Genomic DNA, 20,732 nt, shown 5'->3' with positions numbered 1-20,732 from the left:
TCCCCCGCGCCCCGCTGCCCCGCGCCGCCCGCCCGCGGCGGAGGGAGGGACGGAGGGAGGAAGGGAGCCCGCGGTGCGGCCCTGCTCCGCCTCTACCCTGCTTTCCGGGAGCGCAGCAGCGCCGGGGCTGGCAGCAGGGCCGGGCGGCGGAGGCGGCCCTCGCCGCGCCGCGGCCATGGAGCCCGAGCAGCTGCGCCTTTCCGCGGCCGTGAGTGGGGCCGGGAGGGAGGGATGGAGGGGGCCCGGCAGAGGCGGGCGGGGACAGGCCCGGCGGAGGCCGCGGCCTCCATGGCGGCGGGGCCGGGGCGGGCGGAGGAAGGGCCGCCGGGTCCCGTCCCTGTGCCCCACTGCGGCGGCGGAGGAAGGGTCACGCGGGCCGGGACAGCGCTGGGCCACTGCAGGATGGCCGGCAAGAAAGAACTGCTTCAGAAGCTGCGTCTGACTGGCCGGTGTTCGGTTTCTCCGTGGAGCTCCACAAAACTAATCCTTGATGTCGTGGTCTGCTGTTAGCTACCTTTTACTCCTACTTTTTCTTTCATAGCTGTAATAAAGGGGAAATATCTTGCGAGTGCATTTTTCTCTTTGTTAGGGCCGTTCGCTGTATATTATACACAGGCACGCCTTGTAATAGGTTTTACAAGGAAGAATCAAGTTGCTTATTCTCAGGTTTTTTCCTCCAAGTGGGGTGGCAAAGCTTCATAGACAACATCAAGATGGGAAGAGCATGTTGCAGTGAAGCATTCTGACCTTCCACACAGCATATTTTATCCATCAAGGATGGCTCCTTCAAGTCCTCTTATAGATCCTGTGCTTCCTTCATACCCTCCCCAAATAGTTTGTACCAAAACAAGCACCAGGCCTGTTCCAAGTCACATCTGGCTGTGAGCAGACACGGCCACAGACCTGTGGGCTGGGCAGATAAAGGGGTGGATGGACTTATGAAGACAGTGACAGGACTGGGCCCGAGGTCAGGAGCCACGAGTTGGGAATATTTTATAGGATTGTTTTGCCTTCTTTCTTCTTCTTGACTGTTGTTTCATGTTCAGTCACATGTTGTGGTCAAGAGTGGACACATTTCACTAGTGTGTGTTTACCTCGTTGGAGAGGCTTAAAGAGGTGTCTTCTCTGGATGCAAATACCTGCTGTAGATGCAGTGCTGGGCAGTCTGTAGTGTCCTGGATTGATGTCGAGAGTTGGTATCTCAGTTTGACATCAGTTGTGTACAGCATTCATGCATTTACTGTGTTTTGTGTGGGTTTTAGGAGCCGAGAGTTTAGTGGACTCTGTTCTGTCTCCAGTTGTTTCATCATTAAATAATCCAAGATGTTTGGATTACTTAAGTGTGAGCTAAATGTACTCCAAAGCATATTTGTGCTTGTTTTAATTTTGTGGTTTCAGTTTGTTTTATTGTTTGGGAATAAAAAAATCAAAGTTGGCACAACAGCAAAATACACTGTACCATTTAAGCCAGCTTTCAGGTTCGTGTTTAGAGAAAACACTTGGTATTTGTATTAGTAATTAACTAGAAGCATTCTGAGTCTGACAAATTCCATCAAAGCAAAGTTTATGTTGAAGGGTTTAGTGAAAGTAGTTATTTTAAATTCTGTTGATTGTGCATGTCCATGTCTATATCTGCTAGGTTAGGCACAAAGCTTTGGTATCTGCTTGTCTATTTCTACAGTTAAATATTAAATATGTTTTCCTTATCTGGGATTGTAGTTGTCTGTTTACATTTTCCTTCCAAAATGGCAAGGTTCATTTATGGATGGGGTTCTTTGATGGAGTTCCTGAAATGAAGTAGGCACGTTTTACCAAGAGTCAGCTCATCTTGGACCTGAGGTGTGAGGTTAGAAACCGTTCAGTCCCAGTCTCTGCGAGTGTCATCCAGCACTGCTGGAGCTGCTGCTGTCAAACCCAGCCTCAATGCAGCACCTGTCTGTCCCCCTGTTGCCTCAACAGAGGAGTGATCCACAAGTGTCAGGAGTGATCATCAGTCATGGGTTGTGTTCTTTTTCACTCAGAATTTTTATCTGTGAGGTATTGCAGTGATTCAGAAGAATGTCTGAAGCTGTGAAGAGCTTTGCTGTCCTTAGCCATATCTGCCCTTATACTCACAGTCAGCTTCACAAAAGGCAGTCATCAGCTTCTTAGAGCCCTACAGTATGACTCTGTTGGAGTAGCTTTTCTTGCATCCTTTTTTCTTTTATTTGAATCATTCCTGGAATCACTTGAGAGCTGATTAGTGAGGATGTCTGTTCCTTTCCTGGGGTATATCATCCAAGGGCAACTGCTTTGTGAGAATCTCCTTTCATTTGAGCTTTCTCGCCTGTTTCAGTACTTCATCTGTCTGGGGCTTTCATGGTCATGGTGTTGGCTGAGACTTCCCAGGCGTTGAGTGTGAAGGAAGCTCTCGATGTTCATTTGGGAAGCATTACTAATGCCATTTAAAATATTCCCAGATTAGCATGAAATTTTTTAGATTTAGAGCCCAAGTATGCAGCAAATATATTTGCTGCATGCTTATAGAGTGTTCATATTTTCTGAAAACCGTATAAGCTTCATTAACAAAAGTAGTGACAGGTTGGCTACTAGAACCACCTAGCTATGAGACTACATTGTTGCTGCTTTTTTGCAAGTGCGTGAGGATGGTTTACAGCAGACATCTGCTGCAGTTTTTTATTTGGTTTGGAGTTTTGTTTGGGGGGGTTTGCTTTTTTGGTTTGTTTCAGTTTTGTTTGGTAATGGGCAATTTTTATGTCTCATGAGAAATAGGAAATAGTTCAAAAAAAGTTCTGATTTTCTTTTTTTGAAATATATATGTATAGGAGAGTTATGTGTTCTTCAGAAGCATCCAGAAGAGTGGGAGGAACATTACAGTATTTGTTTTTTAATAATAATAGCAAGGGATTTTTGAAAATCTTAAAATGAGTCCTTCACTGACAGTTTGAGAAGACAGTGTTATACATACTGTGCACAATACAAAGCAGTTGTTGGTGTCAGTAGAGGGTACCTCTGACTCCTCAGCATGGTGTTTCTGTGAGGCATTTATGTCAAGAGAAGCCACCTCATCAAAATCATCATCTGGAGTTGGGTCTTTTTTTCAGATTTACAGCTACCAGTGTAAGATCTAATGATCTAAAATGTTGCATGACAACCCAATAAACTTTTATTCCCATTTTCCTTCATTTATAATGTGGACATATCACTTGCTGTCATCCAGCCCCTTGAAAGACTAGCTCCTGGGGAAGATATTCATGGTTGTCTTACATAAGGAACATTGTTTAGAAAATAAAAACCCAAGATATTTATCATACATCTGGTTTGCTGCACCTGTGTGAAGATTAAATATGAGGACGTATGCATATAAATTATCTGTAAAGTGATCTATTTTACAAAGTGATCTTTCTTTACCCTGTATTATTTGGAATATGCTTTGCATTGTCTGTGGAATTTTGTTTGGCTTAGTCATGTGAGAATTTGCACTAGTTCGCTTGCTCTCTGTCTCTCTGTCTTTTATTTATGCATGATGGACAGTGCTGATTTGTAATGATGCCATATCCATATTGCATTAGCAGATATATTGACTGGTCTATTATTTTCAGGCACATGGCCATGGAGGCTATGATTCTGATTTTAGTGATGAGGAGAGTGGAGAGAAGTCTCTGCAAAAGACTAAAAGGTAATGTAGTACAGAATTAACACTTTGCATTATGTATTTTGTACAAATGGTCTCTTAGTGTGCATAGAAGGTGATGCTGTTGCATGTAAGGTCTGGTGTTGAAATGGTTTTTGAAAAAATCAATCTCTTTGATTTCTGCATCTCCTCATCTCAAGCTTGCCAAAGCTTGTCATCTCCAGGGGCAGCTGATTAAGAGCTGTTCTGCCATCTCCATCTGGTGTATATTTGCCCCTCAGTTCTGGGAGCAGAGTGTTTTGTTTTTCCAAGCATTAGTATCCACTGCTGGGTTTTGGCAGCACTGTTCACACCACTGTGATCCATCAGGACAAATGGAACTGCTAGGAGAGCAAGGCAAAAAAGGCCAAGTGGTTAGCAGGCTTTGTAGATATAAAACACATAGAGATACAAAGTGAAGAACTGATGCTACTGCTTTATTATTTAATTTGTGAGGAGACCTGGGAATTGGTAAATTGTGTTGTGATCAATCCTTGAAATGCACCTGCGCATCTCTTATTTGAGATGACCTTGGCCAATACTTTCAGTGATTTGCACAGTTAGTGACCTGGAATTTTGTAGTCTGATCTGACTGATTTATTTGTTTATGTATTTATTTTGCTTTTGAACTGCAAAACACCTTGACACTTTCTGCATCATACTGAATATTTGCATGTACTTTTCTTACTTTTTCTTGTCTCTCCATTACTCTTTTATTGGACTTTACATAAGAAGACTTTCTGGAAACTGTCTTAGGACTCTTGCATATTTTTCCTTTGTAGGAGAATTGAAATAATGGATTTTGTAATGTCTGATTGCATTCTGGGGAAAAAACAAAATCATGTTTTAATCTTTGAAATAATAGCATGCATTTTGCCATTTAATTTATTTTATAAATACAGCAATTCTCCATTAAAATAATAACTGGTTTTGCTCAGATTTCATTTTATTTAGGTGCCATTGCACATTCTACCATTCCACTTTCTAGGTGGAATATTAAGTAACCATCAGGAGCCTTTCAAAAATACCATTGTTATCCTTGTTCTGGCACACAACTGCTGATTCCTGTAGGGCTCTTTTTTGCTCTATCATTGTATTTATTTTCACTTTAAGGAAAATAGTAGTCTTAAATTCTCTCCAAATTGCTGTTTTATAGACCCTTTAGAGGGAATTTTGTGCTTACAGATCCTTTTGAGTAAATGATACCTTAAGTTTCTAGAGTCCTATATTTCACAGCTAGAAACAAATTCCCTGGCTTGTTTTCTTCAGGTTTCTGATTACCATGCTTTCTGCCCACTGATAATTATGAGAAAAAATCTTTTCTTCATCTCAGTTTATGAATGAAATTAACTAAATATACCTTTTACTAGCTAAAATGTTTTAACTTTTTATTACTTTGTTGAACTCTAAAAGTAATTTTAGCTGTCTACTGACAAATATGGTTCATTACATGGCAATTGACTTTCAAATTTGTAATTCTTGTGATTGCACTACAAGAGGCAGAGCTGTTTAATGAGGTGTTGAGACATTGGCATGAAAGGGTGGAATAGGGTTACTGCCAGTCAGTCTCTCTCAATGAATGCACTGTCCTTCCTGTTCCTACTTTCCTGTGCAAATGAGATTTGTAGAGGACTTTAAATATCAGAGTGAAACTGAGGCATCTTCCAGGTTTTAGCATTGTGATTCTATAGTGATAATAAAAACAAAAATAAGTATTACAAATTGCTGTTTTAAGCAATTGCCTTTAAATGCCAGCTGGAAGCAAATGCCTTTTTGATTTTGTTCTGCAAGTGAGGAAAAGTCCAAGCTGATGTTGGTTCTGAAGTTTCATTATATTCTTGTAGAAAATAGGATTCTAACAATTTTTGTTACTCAAGATAGTGCAAGGTTTAGCACTTGAAAATTTTATTGCTTATGAAAAGTTCTTGACTAACTTTTCTTCCTATTTCCCACCTTTAGAATACAGGAGGATGCCCTTCTGATAAAGCCATTCCAAAAACCAAAACAAGGCAGTGTGGTTCACAGACAATTTGCCGCTGAAGAATGTGATAGGTATCTTTTATATATTGCTTTTGTGAGACATTTTCCTCTTAATGGAAAGACAGTTTTCATTGGAACATGTTTGTTATTAACAGGGAAGAAGCAAGAAAAAGAAGATTTCACTTGATATCGATGGATGCTGTATCCTTCTGTTCCATTTTACAGGTTTGAAGATGGCGCACAGGTTATCCATTGTGGTAAAATACTGGGACTTCTCAGTTACCACAGTCAGTGACAGTGCAGCACCAGATACTGAGTCATTCCTCAGAGGAGCTTCTTTTTGCTGCTGAGATAAAAGTGAATTGAAAATCTTTTAAGAAACCATATATAAAGTTTTTATTTGTGAAGACATTTATTTTCTGGATAAGTAATTACACATTTTGCTCAAATTGTGGTACAAAATGTGTTTCAAATTATGTTTCTGTTTTGGCCTTACACCAAGGCCAAAGTGTTCTAGGAAGCATTACATATTTTTCTGTGATTTTCATTTCCAAACTAAAGCATACAACTTTTATTTGTTTGTTGGTGGTAGAAATGTAACAAATTATTCCATTTTAGTAGCCAGATTGTTTTTATAATAGAAAAGTACAAACCTGATTTAAACTAAAACTGCAGTACAAAGAGGCTGTTGTCTAAATCACAGCTGAAAAAATGAACCAAGTTTCTGTGTACATGCATACAGAGCATCTTTGATAAAGGTTTTATAAATGAAGAATGAGGTTTTAAAGATGAAATTGCCTAGAATTCCTGTATTTGGAAATTAGCTTTCTGAGAGGTTATTAAGTAAAAGTTCCTAATTAACTGCATTTTTTTTTTTGTTTTTTGGAAATTACTGAACTGTTTGTGAGGAGAAAAGTCTTTCTCTTAAATATATAAAAAGATTTTGGTTGGATTTTTTTTATTTAAAACTGTGGTAAAAGGAAATAAGTTCTGAAACAATCCTTAATTGCTTTATTCAGTATGAAAGACATAAGAAGTTTGTGCATGACTACATTTTATACTATGGCGGCAAAATAGAGGATTTCCGAAGATCTGGGTGAGAGCTGTTGGCAACCTTTCCCCTCCTGACCTCAAAACTCCCTGCTTTGTAAAACTGTTGAATATATATCATAGCTTTGGGGGCAGAGATGGATGTAGCTGTGTGTCAAATTACTAATTATTTTGGTCACAAATGGTAACTACAGTAATTGGAAATACCCAAACACAAAACTGTCTTGTTTCTTTTTGTTTTCATATTTTTTGGTAAGAACTTACCATGAGCTGAATTATTCTTGTTTTGTTATGTAAAAGGAAGGATGACAGGTGATCATTAATGGAGGGTACATTGAGAAATATCTGTCAGAATCTTCAAAATAACAGTCTGAAATACTTCTGAATGTGCAGAATTGCTATCCATTGTCCAGAATAATAACTTCTTTAGAGCTATCCATTACTGCCTTTTAACATCACTGTCCTCAATAAAGATTATAAAAGTGTTTTCAGACAGGATCAAGTCATCCACAATTTCAGTGGCCTTTTTCAACTGTGAGTTTTTTTATTTGGGAACAGGTATGCCAGGGAATACATTTTTGATAGTTTTATTTCATAAAAATATATTCCTTTATGCTGTGAGGTAGAGATCAGAACTCTAAAATATTGATGCTTACCAAATTATTATTTGATGGCTTTTCATTTTAATGTTACATTGTACTAAAAAAAGGTGTGTCCTTTTACAGAGCAAATGACAAGACGGATCTTGATGTTATTAGAGAAAACCATAGATTCCTGTGGAATGAAGAAGATGAAGCAGACATGAATTGGTACCTGAAACTATTATAGGATATGTTCTTTTTAGATTGCTTGTACTAAATTTGTGGTTTCCCTTACTAATTAAGAATTACTGTGCATACTTGATCATTCTTTGATGCATTTGAAAATGAAAGACCATTAGAATGTCTTTCATGTTGTAATATTGCTCAAATGCCAACATGAATTGATGACAGAAAAAACTAATAAATAATAGTGATTCTCTGAGATCCAAATAACTGTTCAAAAACTCTGAAGAAAGCAGAGTTTGAAAAAATACAGTTTAGTATGTACTGTGGATTTATTTTATATTTATTTTTCCAGTTTTATGGAAATTACTCCTTAGTTTAATGACTATGTATCTGTTGCATTTCTAGGTCTACAACTTGTGTTCTTTCAATGAAACCACATGTCTTTGTCTTGCTAATATCATTACAATGTAAAGTAAATCATATTGCCTTCTATATTACTTTTTGTTTCAGGGAGAAGAGGCTTGCAAAGAAGTATTATGACAAATTGTTCAAAGAATACTGTATAGCAGATCTCAGCAGATACAAAGAAAATAAGGTATCTTTCCTTAGTGTAAATCATCTTGGGTTTTGAAGTACAACCTTTTTTAAAAATTGCCTTATGATTGTGGATATGTTGTAAAACCAGAATGTTAGTACTCCTTCTGTAGAAAGGGAGCTCTGAGAATTTGTCAAGTTACTTACAAGCAGCAGTTTGAATCCAAGTATTGTCGCTGCCTCAAAAATGTGCTTCTGTGGGAATAGGAACATTTCTGTCAGATGATGTTTTATGAAGAGGTACATTGTGTGTGAAAGGCAGAAAATGCAAAGGGGTTAAAGAAAGAAGGCTGGAGACGTTGCTTGGAGAGGAGCAGTAGATGAAGCCTAAAACCCCATGGAATGTTACTGTTCAAAAAAAAGTCTAAAAAAGAGTTTTGTACTTGAATGCTGGCAGAAACAATTTTGGAAAAGTCTATTCTAAAGCAGCATCTTTTGCTGGTTGTTCTTTTCTGTTTGTGGAAACAGGATTTGTATGTGCCTTGTAAATAAATAGAATTTCTCAAGAGGAGCAGCCCAATTCCAGCACCAGGTTTTCTTCTTAACTGGAACAGCCTTTGTTTTTTCCAAGTTTTTGGCTGACTAACTTCTTAGTCAGAGAGTATACATGAATTTCCTATTGTGTTTTTCCAAAGACTGGTGCTGAACTCGGATGTGTCTTGATGTTTCTAGCACGCAGTAACCCAGTCTATATAGTTCTTTTCAACTATTTTATAGTATTGAAAATTACATTCACTGGTAAATATTTGCAAGGACTGGGCTTAGCTCTGTTAAGAAGAAAAGGTGACCAGTCATCTAAAGACAATTGGGACAGTGAAATGCAAAAATGCAATTAAAATCAACAAAAACTAAAATGCTGAAGATGCCTTCCCTTCTTTTTTGATTAAATTTGATTTTATTTTCCTGTAGGTGTTTCCTATCCCTCAATGTCCATTTCATCCCCCATCCCCCCAGCTGATTTCCCTTGAGCATGCTTACAGATTTTGTTTCTCTCACTACTGTGCCAAGTTTCCATATGTTTGCTGTCTTTTGTGGGAAACTGTTCTGCCCCAGATTTTTGTGTGTGTGTGTCTGTGTCTGTGTGTGTTTTCTTGTGTTGTGTGAGCAGTATTTCCCTGTCAGACTTCAAGTGTGTCTGTCCTAACTTTGAGGTCAGTCTCTGTTCCCATTTATGCTCCTAAGTCATTACCTCTATTTTTGGAATTGCCATGTCAGCATAAGTGCTGTGTCAGGCAATTTGTAAAATATATATGCTTTCTTTTCTCAAATACATTCTGATCATGTGATAGTCCTTTCTTAGAAATTCTTAGAAAAAATAGAAGAAAGTATGAGATTTTTCTCAGTGACTGATTTATCCATGCCCATGTTTGGTACAGAAGGATTTCAAAGCAGGCTTTTTTCTTGGAAGTCTTAAATAAGCTGCTCATCCCATTTGCACTGATGGAATACAGTCTGTGCTTTCAGATTTTTCCTGCCTTAATTTTTATTTCTGCATCTCCAGAAACTGGGAACTGGATATCTTTAGCCCCCTGTGCCTTTTGCTTTGCAGTGCTGGTGCTATGAGAAGTGCTGGGTAGATAAAAGCTTCTCAGCTAGTTGGCCTTTTGCATGATAGCTGTGATGTTTCATCTTAATATAAGAAATTCTTTTATAGTGAGAACATTCAGTTGCTGGAACAACCTCCCCAGTGGCACAGTGGGATCCCCAGTGCTGGAGGTTTTTCAGATGCAATTGCCCAGGGTGATAGATAATCTCATCTGGGCTCCCTTCCCCTTGGAAGGTTGAAGCTGGTAGTCTGTTGAGGTACCTGCTAACCTGAGCTGTTCTTTGGTTCTGTGATTCTGTATCATGCGAGTTGGTGTGAAAGCAAAAGTTGGAGGTCATTTTTCTCTGTTGTTTTAAGTACATATATTGCACAGATTGAGACTTGCACTTAAGTGCTCATCTGTTTTTTCACAGCTGTAATTGTTTGCTTCTGGCCAAAATCTTCTAGTTAGATTGGTTTTCTAAAGATCTCTGCATGGAAATTGTAGCTCAGATCTCTTTAGGAGCTTTTCTTCTGAAGTTAACCACTGTTTTACGAAGGACTGCGTAAAGGTTTTCATGGGAGAATGTCCTTTGAGAATCTGAAAAATAAGCAGAACCACCTACTCAAAAACAGAAGCTCAGAAGAAAACAGATGAGCCCCTGAGGCCACAGGCATGTTCCAGTTGCTGGTACTCATTTGCACACACACACACACACACACACACTGCTGGGACTCCCCTGCTCTCATCCCTAGAGATGCTCAGGTGCTCTCACAGCCAAAGCTGCAGACCCACTCACCCTTCTTGCTCCCAGGCTGCTTCACCTGCTGATGACCAGTCTGGCTTGGTCTTCACTGGTGTTTGCATTTAGTCAGAAATGCCAAGGTGAACCTCTGGTGTGAGGCTCTGTAGAGACAGTGGAAGAGTGTTCTGACAGCTCTTGCTTGTGCTGGGGCTGTTACTCCTGACACTTCCCCTAGGTAAGAGTTTTCTAGGTCAAGGTTGTCTTTGAGCCTTCAGTGCATCTTGTCTGCAAACTTTGAGGCTGATGAATGACCATCTGTATTGTCAGATAGTTCAGTTCTATTGTCAGCTTTGCAGTGCAGCACAGGAGGGTGCTCTGCATTTAAGTTTTACTTTGATATGCACTGGACTGGAAATGTTCCCTTTGTTGTCTTATTTTCCTAGAGAATTTCTTATTTGCTGTCTCTGTACTTTGTTTTGTAGCTTAGCAGATTGGAAGTGTGTCCTATTTGCTAAGAAATGAAATCTGTTTGACACCTGGTCATTAAATAAAATATATTTTATTATTTTGTTTTCATTTCCAGATTTCTAGGCCAACTTGTCTTGTACTTGGCAATGTTAATATGTTTGCTTTTGTAATTGTTTTTCAACATGGAGGACTTCCTGTAAAAATAAAAATACAAATATTTAAACTATTTTTATTTAAAAAATACTATTCTGGCAAGCTGAGGCAGAGAGATATTTTTAATTAAAAGAGAAAAAATTAAATTTTCATGACCAGAATTAAAAGGATGAGCCACATGAAGGACACCAATCAACTGAAATTAGTCTTTACAGTGCTTAATATGTTGACTATTCACAACTCAATTTTGGTTCTTATCTTAACAGTTTGGATTTCGATGGCGACATGAAAAAGAAGTAATTTCAGGAAAAGGTAATAAAATTCATTTTATGTTAGATTTCTTCTTGATGCTCCTCTTGCTGCTTTTGGACATAACTTTGTTAGATAATATTTGATGATACTGGCAAGTTTATCAGATAATAATGTACAATAAATTGACATGTCTTTCAGCTTTCCTGTTTTATGCTACATAGGTTTAGATTGCACACTGATCTGCACATATTACAATTAAAAGAGCAGATAGTTTATTTTCACAAGGTCACTTCTGTAATGAGCACCACCTTAATATGTTTGATAATGTAGAATTTCATGGGTGGCCTTTTTAGCTGCTTTTCTCTAGCAGTTCTGCTACCTCATTAGCTTTTGATACCTGTAATTGAAGTCTCTCAGTAGTTTTCTTCAGGAAATAATTTATTGATTAACAGTTTCTCCAGTGCTGTTCTGCAAAACGTTAACTTTTTAATTAAAGTTTCTTGTGTGAGACCTGTTTTAGACTAAACTGATTTTGAAAGCTTTGGTGGGAATGATTATCATGTCTCCCAATCCTGCCTCTAAATCAGCACCTTAATTCTGGGCGAGAAGTCTTACCAGTGTGTTGCTGGGCCTTTGCACAGTGGTCCTTGTTCCATGGCAGAGGTGCTTGGGCTTTTTCAACATGCTGAGCAAGCAAGGAAGTGAGGTGGATAAAGTATTGCTGTTCCTGGGGTGGATTCTCATACACTTGTGGGTTTCTGAAGTCATGGATGCACATGCCAGAATATTGCATGGAGTTGCTGATGAGTTTCGCTCAGTTACAGTTCTTTAAACAGCTGTATTCTGCAAACACCTGTATTGTAATATATTTCAAACAGTTAGAAATGCATTCATGATTAAAAAAAAAAGTATTTCAGAGTAGAAAGCATAAACATTAATGGTGAGGATTTTTGAACTGTAAATGTTAAAGCCTCTAAAGGTAGTTGTAGTCATATGTTGCATTTAGCACTACACATTATATTAATGGATAGTTACATTTGATAAAATTGCATGCTGTATTGAATACCTTACCAAGATAATTAAGATTAAGTGAGAAGTAAATTATTTTTATGTCTTCGTGGGGGAAAAATTATAGCTTTGTATGTTTAATATATGGTACTTCATATTTTAAAATGTGGGGGAAAGTGCAGAATTACATATTCCAAGCTTTTAAATGGGATCCTAATGAAAAACGAGCAATGGGAGCAGGAGTGGGTAAATCCTCCCTTTCACCACAGGGGGGCGCGAGAAGCCAACCCGCTCGCGGGTGTCGGACGCGCTCTCTAAGTGTGGTTCCAAAAAATCCTTTTAAAAACACCCGTGGGTTTTTTATGCTATTTTACAATATAAATCAGCCATAGAAATTGCTTAATTAAATGTAATAACACATCTACACCTACCTGACTGATAATTAGCGTCAGCATTAGCCTTGTATGTACCTATTGTATGTACTGCTGTAGATGGGTCAGTGGTGATGTGCAGTGGTGATGAGAGCCACTGCTGCTGCACTTTCACCAAGGTCTGGAGGTGGTAACAAGGGCATGCAGGAATGGAGTACTCCCATTTGGTTGCTTTGCATTTGGTGCCTATCTTTGCTTGGTTACAAAAAAGAAGGGCTAAGATAAGTGAAAGAAGAGGTGATGTATTACTAATTGAAAAGGCCAAATTGTTTCTTTGGCATCTTTCAGTCTTTGCCATAAGTTTTGAAAGGAGATCATATTGGAGATTGCTATGACACAGGGTGTGATAGCTGTACCTTACGTGGGGTTAAACATACTTAATGTATATTAATTTGAAACTTGCTTTTTTAGCGAGAATTCTGGTTTTTTCTTTACTTCAAATGTTTGCATTGCAAGTGGTGTTTCATTACAGAACTGAAGTATCTGAGGACACTGCCAATCCATCAGTTAGCTGCTTAAGCAGAATTTTCTGAGGTTAATCGTTCACCAACAGTCCTGCTTGTGAGCCTATTAATGCACATCCTTTCTGCTGCTCTGCATACAAATCAGTCTCTGCAAAGGGAGTGAATGTATCTTTATTACTCCAATATTGGGACTTCAGTGGTGCAAACAAAATTGATTATGTGCAGATCTGTTTTAAAATCAGTGTTGCTTTCACATAATGAACCAAAGGAGGCTTTAAAAGCTGACATAGCATTTCTAATGAATTTGAATTTCCTTTTCTTAAAGGAAAGGTATTTATGGATATTCACTAGAATACAAATTGTATGTCCTGTATGTCAGGTACACTAGTTACATAAAAAGCATGTGGGCATCTTCATACTGTACAAACATGATGCTTTGAATAATTTGATGTCATTAAAGATGCATGTCTGAATCACAACTTCTGATCCATCGCCCTCTGCTAAGTAAGTAATCATTTGGGGTATAGGATGTATCCTGGTGGCGTTCATTTTTTCAGAGTTCATATTAGGCTTATTATTTTATAATGTACACTTTCATCCATACATTTCAAAACACAGATATGTTTTTTTCCTTTGCAATATTGTCCAATATTGCAAATAGGCAATATTGGACAAGTATGATTGCTTTGTTGTTCCCTGTTATTATTTCCTTAATCTACATGTTATTTTTAGATTTGTGGGTTTTTTTTATTTGAAAGAAATGGAAAATGAAAACAAAAAACAGAGCAGAACTGGAAATAACAACCCCATATTATTAATGTTAATCATTGAACCACAGTTTGCTGGTTTTTACTCTTTACAGGTCAGTTTTCCTGTGGAAATAAACACTGTGAGGAGAATGAAGGCCTGAAGAGCTGGGAGGTGAATTTTGGTTACGTTGAACATGGTGAAAAGAGGAATGCACTTGTAAAATTGAGTAAGTCAGCCCTTCTAGGATATGTACACTTAAAAGAAGACAAGTATATCTTACTTTGAATGTTATTGAGTGAGACCCAGTGATAATAATAAGAGTTCATGACAAAGGCAGAATAGGAGATCATATTGTTGAATTAATCACAGGTAGTAGTATGGTGCTCTTGATTTAGAGAGAGCAGCTGTTATCATTATATATGACAAAGTTGTTACAGATTAAGAACTTTATTCTGTATAATTAGCATGTCATAAAATTTGAATAATTGTCTATAAGCTGTTTCACATAGAAGCATTTCTAGTTTAATGGACAATACTGCATTGCAAGGAGAATTTCAACATTGTCATTGCTCATGCAGTTACTTGGCTTGGAAGTCCTTAGGGCTTTGGACCAGACAACTTTTTGCACATCTTTGACTTTACTGATTTTATTTTAAATATTTGAGTTTTCTTCTAAAAAAGAATTCTCAAAGTTCTATTTTTAAACAATTTTCCATGCTTACATCTTGACTGTGATTTTCTCATTCAGAATTGTGTACATGATGATCTGTTTATCAGATAATTAAACTTAGTTTATACAGTTACTTCATGTAAAATGAGTGAGTAGTGGGGCTTTTTCCTTTTGTGCACAAGACATTCCACGTGGGAGCACTTGGTCTCTGACAAAGCTGTAAGAGATTTACATGTCTTCAGTGTAATTGCAGAAGAATTGGATCTGTGCACAGGGATCCATAAATGGGATGTCTGTACATGAGAAGCACTTTAATGAAGAGCTGCCAGTGCTAAACTTGTGATTGTCCTTCACATTTAGTAAAATCTGGGTTTGTACTGGAGACTTTCATCATGTATTTTTTCAATCCTGAGTGCAATTACATTGTAACTAGTGTTTTGAAGCAAAAGCTGCTGATATTGAAGGATCTGGCTCTAACTAGTTTTGTATTTTTGTTAATTATGCTTCAGGTTATCAGATTCTTGGCTGAATGTTCTCATTTTCTCTTTTTCAGGACTATGTCCAGAATGTTCCCACAAGCTAAACTTCCATCACCGGTAATGAAATATTTTGAAAATAATGGGGACTGAATTATTGAGAAGTTACAATTATGATGAACAGCACACAGGGACAAAACATCAGTGAGATGATTAGGAACTTCATTTATCCTGAAATATCATGAATATTCTGGAGTTCTTATAAAGCCACTGACTTGTCACTGTTGAGAGTTAAGATGCTCTGCTAATGACAGCACAGAACCCCCAGGCTGGAAGAATTCCATCCCTACCAGCACAGAAGTTTCATTTGCTTAATTTCAGCCCAGTAATTATTTTTCCTCTATTTCTGTATAGCACTTTTTTTTTTCAACTGAATCAATTTTTTTCTTTTTAACTACTGATAGGTGTCTGAAAATATGACACGTTTGACTGAATTAAATATTTCAGATTTACTGTTGCATAAGAAGTACATATAACAGAGGAGGTGTACATTCATCTTTTTTAAAGGAGGAAAGAAGTCAAAGCATGCAAGAAAAGAGGCACAGCTGCACAGAACTCTAAGGAGCCAAAAAATAAGAAGAGAAAATTGTCTCGTTCAGCAAAAAAGAAGTCCAAAAAAAAGACAGGTAAAGGTAAATTTAAACTTTAAAACTTCAGTTGTTAAAATACTCAGGTTAATTGAACCTGAGTTTTGCAACAGATGAATAGATGGAGACATATTATTATGTATAAATACTTTTAGTTACACAGACAGATATGTAACTTTCTTGACTGCAACAAAGGTAGTCAAAAAGGTAATTTTCTTAGGTAAAATTTCCTAGATGCAGAAAAAAGATAAGTTTCTTATATTTAACAGAGAGGGACAGCCTTTTGAAAAGTATGCACTGCAAGGGAAATTTGTGCAAGCATTGGATGTTGCATACTAGAAAGAGTTGTGAAGTATTTCATTCCATGAGGCTTTGGGGTTGAAAGCCTTTTGGAAATGTTAGATAACCTTTTTACACCAGGGATCTTGGGTTGACATAAATAGACTCAAACTGATGACCTTTGCACTCATTTAAAAAATCCTTTTATTTCAGTGTTTGCTCTTTCTTTGAATGTGGTGTGTGTGTGCATATACACATCTTTAGTGTAATAGACTGTGATAGAAAAATCTTTGTAGACAATATAAGATAACAGATAAAATCAAAAGCAGTTTACTGTTTTTTTTTCTATTTTGGTGTTTCTTTACAGATCAGGTTTCTTCAGACGATTCAGATAATTCTGATAAAGGTATTTTAGTATCCTTTATGGTTTTGTAATAAGTTGTATAATATCATAGACAGTTGTCATTGATCTTGGTTTTATTAGCTGTCTGTTTCAATATTTTATATGATAAGAATGCTGTCTGAAACAAGGAGAAATATGAAGGTTTGAATGAATGACTTACATATCTTGGAGAAAAAGTGTAGGGAATTTTAAGGAGGAAATTGTTTAATCAAAAAATGAAAATGTGAGCAGATAACAGAATGAAAATAACCAGAAAAATGAGAAGTCAGGTTGTTGCAAAAAAGAGCAGAGGATGCAAAAATAGGTACATTGTTAATAATTTCATGTTGTGTAGTCTGTACTGTGTAAAGATAGTATTTTTCTGATATAATAGCTACATTTTCCTTCAGAGAGTTAAACTGATATGTACTCTGCTCAAAAAAAAAACCACTAAAATAAATCCTAGGCTTTAGTTAATGTCTTCTCCAACTACCACCTGTGGTACCTCAGGGAGCTGCTTATTGCCGGTGGATGCATTTAGCCACTGCTTGTATCTCAGTGAGTCCAGTCTCCAGCTCCTTTTTTTGTGCAACAGGCCCCATCTCCTGGTCATGCCAGTCCTTGTTGCAGACTGTCTAGAAGTGATTGACTGTTTTCAGTGCTCTGCTATACATTTTTAAGAATGTCCTCACCCCCTAGGCTTTCCCAGTTAGATACAGGAAGACCTGAAGCACTTTTTTTATGATTTGGGCCATGCCCAAATTTGCTTTGTCAGGAAACTTATTGGAAGATTCGGGGGGGGTGAGGTGGAGTTTCTTAAATGAAATTCCTGTACACTAATATGAAACAGTTATGCAATAATCTGTGTTTTCTTATAATTTCATTTACTGATAAGTCACAATTGATAAGAACTATGGCTAAGTAAGGTAATTGATTAATCCAGTATCATAAATTGAAACTATATTGTATATCTGGGTTTGTAATTATTTAGTTTTAGGAAAAAAAATGCTGTGTTGCTGTTGTGTCAAGATAATTTTTTTGACATGGCTGTTGTTATGTTTGACCAAAACATTGCTTTGTGATACCAAGAATCTTTTTGATTACACTAATTAGCATTGCAAAACATTTTCATTTTCACTTTATGCAAAGTGTTCTGTTTATTCTCATGGTTGCAGTTAAACATTGCTTCTAGCAATATACCATCTAATTTTAAAAAAGATTATTTTAAATTTTACTTTGTAAACATTTTAAATTTTTTAACAGATTCAGATGACAGCAGTGCTGAAGATGGTCCTTCAGCAGCTGACTCTTTGAAAGGCCCTCTACGAGAAGCAGATGAAAAATCACGGTTAGTTTGATGTACTGAGCTTGCAGCTACTGAAGTGTACAGGGTCCATTCAGCATTGCAAGACAGAATTGTCCAGTGTTTCAATGAGTATTCACACATAAAAGGTCAAATCTCTTTCCATGCAATGAACCTAAAGATGTGTATTTAAAGAGGGGACATACACAACTCTTGAGGAAAACCTTTGTTAAGCCACTGCCATAGCACTGCTGCCTTACCCCCTCTATAGCATTATTATCTTAGTGGCAGGTCCTAAGGGTCAGCTCACACAGGGAAATGTGAAGGGTATTGGAATGTAGTGAGTAAGTCAAAATTATCTATACTTTTCACAATTCTAATCAGAAGTTTGCTAAAACTTTTTTATTCAAAGATTATCTCCTAGGTACAAATCCAAAGCAGAACTTTCTGAAATTTATTTTTTGTTGTTGTTACAGGGAAGAGGAGTTTCATGAGTATTTTCAAGATTTATTTCTCTAAAACTTGCATTTGATGTTGGCTGATTTTCATCATGAGTTGTCAAGATGGAAGTCTGGAAATCCAGTCATAATTTTCCTGAGACCCCTATCTGCCAGCATACTTTTTCTACAGTCACTCATATGGACCATTTGGGTGGATTTTCTTTGTAGAAGGATTTAAATCTAAAAACTTTATTTCTTGTAGTAGGCTGCATACTCTTGAAACAAGAGAAATGATTTTTCAGTTCAGTGCAAAATATATATGGCACCCAAACTTATACAAACAAGAATATAGTTTATTAACATTACAACAAGGAAGTTCACTGCTTTTTATTTGATCTCAAACTTCAGTTATTGCCAGATTTTTGTAAAGGAGCATTTTGTAAGATTGTGTGAGTAGTTTAAAGCCATACACTGTATTTATATTTTTAATTTATTAAAAAGGAATTAATAGCCTTAAATTTATTGGCTATTTAGATTTTAATATTTGGGTATTAATCTCTGTAAATATTTTCAAATGCTATTGGAGAACATCACATTTTGTCAAATATGTATTCTCTCTCCTACTCCTTTAAAAAGTTCAGTTTACTGTGACTTTCTTTTAAATTTTAGTTGTAATGTGATATGTCTTACAATTCCACCTATAAAAATATGTTTGGTTGGTGAAATTTTTGGTGTAAAAAATAACATGCAGCTTTCTACTGGAGATGTACGTGACTTTCATGTTATCTGTGGCTTCTGATCTCCTTCCCATTGACTGAACGTTAATCCTTCTTTCACGTGTAATCCTGAATATACAAATAAAGCCTGTATATTGCTTGAGAAACGTACTGGATTCATCTTCTTTCACTTGCAGCACATCTTTAAACATTCATTCAGTCATGTTTCCAAAGAAACAGACTGCACGTGAAAAAGTACTATGCCAATATATTTGCTGTCTGGTGAAAATTACTTTGTATACGAGGGTCACACTTTTTAAAATTAAGTTTTCATGTTAATCTGAGTAAGTTAATGTTGTATAAAATATATTTTTGGTAAGTTCTTCTCACTGTAGGCGTAGAAAGTATTTCTAGTAAGTATTTGATGTGGACACCAAAACAGCAGAGATGGTTGTAGTGTATTTATGAACATTTCACATGCACTCATATGAATAAGTTAAGAACTCTATTTACAAGTATTACTTACTATAATTACATTTTAAACATTTTGTACTTACATAATAGATGTACAAGGACATATTTAGGGCGTCCTTGAGTAAGAAATAAATGTATCCTTGCATGAAGGCTTCTTTAGGTAAGAAGGGGGATTTAAAGGTTAATTCTCTGTCATCTTGCAAGCTTGGCTGAGAGTCAAATCCAATCTGCAGCAATCTGCTTAAACGTGTGCAACTTGCCCCAAGGGGCTTCTGTCGACTGCGTTGCTATTTTTGTTGCTTCAAGTATTGTATATTAATTATATGTTCTGAATAACTAGCTTCTCTTTGGGTCTTTAACATACAGTTATAAAAAGTTACACTATACATATTAAATACATAATTTAATACAGTTTAAACAAAATTACATTATCAGACAACCTCGAAATGATTTTCTTTAGCAGTGGCATTTAATACAGAAACTAACGTGATACCCAGTTCTATGTCATAACTGTTTGCATAAAATACTTGGTTCATTTACAAGTCAGAATGTTGTGAGTGTTTGGAGGTTTTTTGTGGATTCCTTTAATTTTGAGTGAGAAATGTACACAGTTATCTCTGTTCACAGAGCATTCTTAGAAAGGTTTATAAAGAGCAAATTGCTCATTCTCCTTCCGTATGGATAAGGAGGGTCCTTCAGAGGAAAGAAAAAGCGTGGCTCTGCTTTGTTCAAAGGAGCAGGAAAAGTGGCAGGATTGAGTCTGAATGTTGAATTTCTCTATTGCAGGAGTTGCATTTGACATCCAGCTCCTTAGATTTGAAACTGGTTCCAGTGAATACTCAGGTGTGTGTCTGACATAGTGGCCATTTGCCCTCCTCCATGGAGGAGCTGGCTTCCCGAGTGGAAGGTACGGAGTGGACTTGGTCCAAGGCTTGGGGGGGAAGGTCAGTGTTCATGAAGAGCTAATTTGTGTGCACTCTGTCTACTTGGTTTCTTGTTATCTTGTAGAAGCACAGGTAATGGCAATTTTGATGTGCTTTACTTCTGCTTTGCTCTCCCTCAGAAGATTAAATTGATGCCAATTAATTGGTTTTCAAATACTTTAATTTATTGCATTTTGAAAGAGATGCACTGGGAGTATGTCAGCTTTTAAAATGCCCTTGAAGGCAGATCCTGCTGTAGATATGCTGGTGTATCTTAGTAAACTTTTACTTGTGTGTAAAGTATGACATTTGTGGTCTGCTATTTTACATTTTTACAATAAAAGCTGCTTAGTTTAGGAACTGTGGGAGAGCCATTTGCATGTGATCAAAAGGCTACAATGGCTATAATTTACAGATTTATCATTGGTAATTTTGGAAAAAAATCAGTGTACCATGGGCCTGCTTTTTATGGATAAGAGCTAGGGAGTTGTGTTGTGCATTCCTAAAGTGAAAGAAATGGGACTTTATATAGGACTGAGAATGAAGGAGAATGACAGAATT

General features: G+C 37.0%; 1 protein-coding gene across 2 annotated transcripts; it reads left to right on the top strand.

The window, feature by feature from the left end:
* Positions 1-42: 42 nt before the first annotated feature.
* Positions 43-18,942, top strand: LOC135449852 (protein FRA10AC1). Of its 2 annotated transcripts, none has more exons than XM_064717233.1 (14): positions 43-208; positions 3,603-3,679; positions 5,633-5,725; positions 5,809-5,854; positions 6,673-6,749; positions 7,429-7,512; positions 7,981-8,065; positions 11,223-11,268; positions 13,974-14,087; positions 15,085-15,127; positions 15,575-15,699; positions 16,301-16,339; positions 17,579-17,663; positions 18,095-18,268. In XM_064717233.1, exons 1-14 carry the CDS (start codon positions 176-178, stop codon positions 18,135-18,137), a joined length of 990 nt encoding a protein of 329 aa, XP_064573303.1. In that variant the 5' UTR covers positions 43-175; the 3' UTR covers positions 18,138-18,268. The 2 variants fall into 2 exon arrangements, with proteins under 2 accessions (XP_064573303.1, XP_064573301.1); XM_064717231.1 differs by having other exon boundaries at positions 75-208; positions 15,575-15,693; positions 18,095-18,942.
* Positions 18,943-20,732: the final 1,790 nt, after the last annotated feature.

This window comes from Zonotrichia leucophrys, chromosome 6 (assembly GCF_028769735.1).
Source record: "Zonotrichia leucophrys gambelii isolate GWCS_2022_RI chromosome 6, RI_Zleu_2.0, whole genome shotgun sequence".
NCBI lineage: Eukaryota > Metazoa > Chordata > Aves > Passeriformes > Passerellidae > Zonotrichia > Zonotrichia leucophrys.
The sequence above is the reverse complement of the archived record's forward strand: the minus strand, read 5'-3'. Positions and strand labels throughout refer to the sequence as shown.

Bases quoted from the DNA above. Each gene is read 5' to 3' on its own strand.
- LOC135449852 (XM_064717233.1), top strand. From the start codon at position 176: ATGGAGCCCGAGCAGCTGCGCCTTTCCGCGGCC. The intron at 6,750-7,428 runs GTGAGAGCTGTT...GTCCTTTTACAG, and splicing joins GAGGATTTCCGAAGATCTGG to AGCAAATGACAAGACGGATC. The intron at 11,269-13,973 runs GTAATAAAATTC...TACTCTTTACAG, and splicing joins AGAAGTAATTTCAGGAAAAG to GTCAGTTTTCCTGTGGAAAT.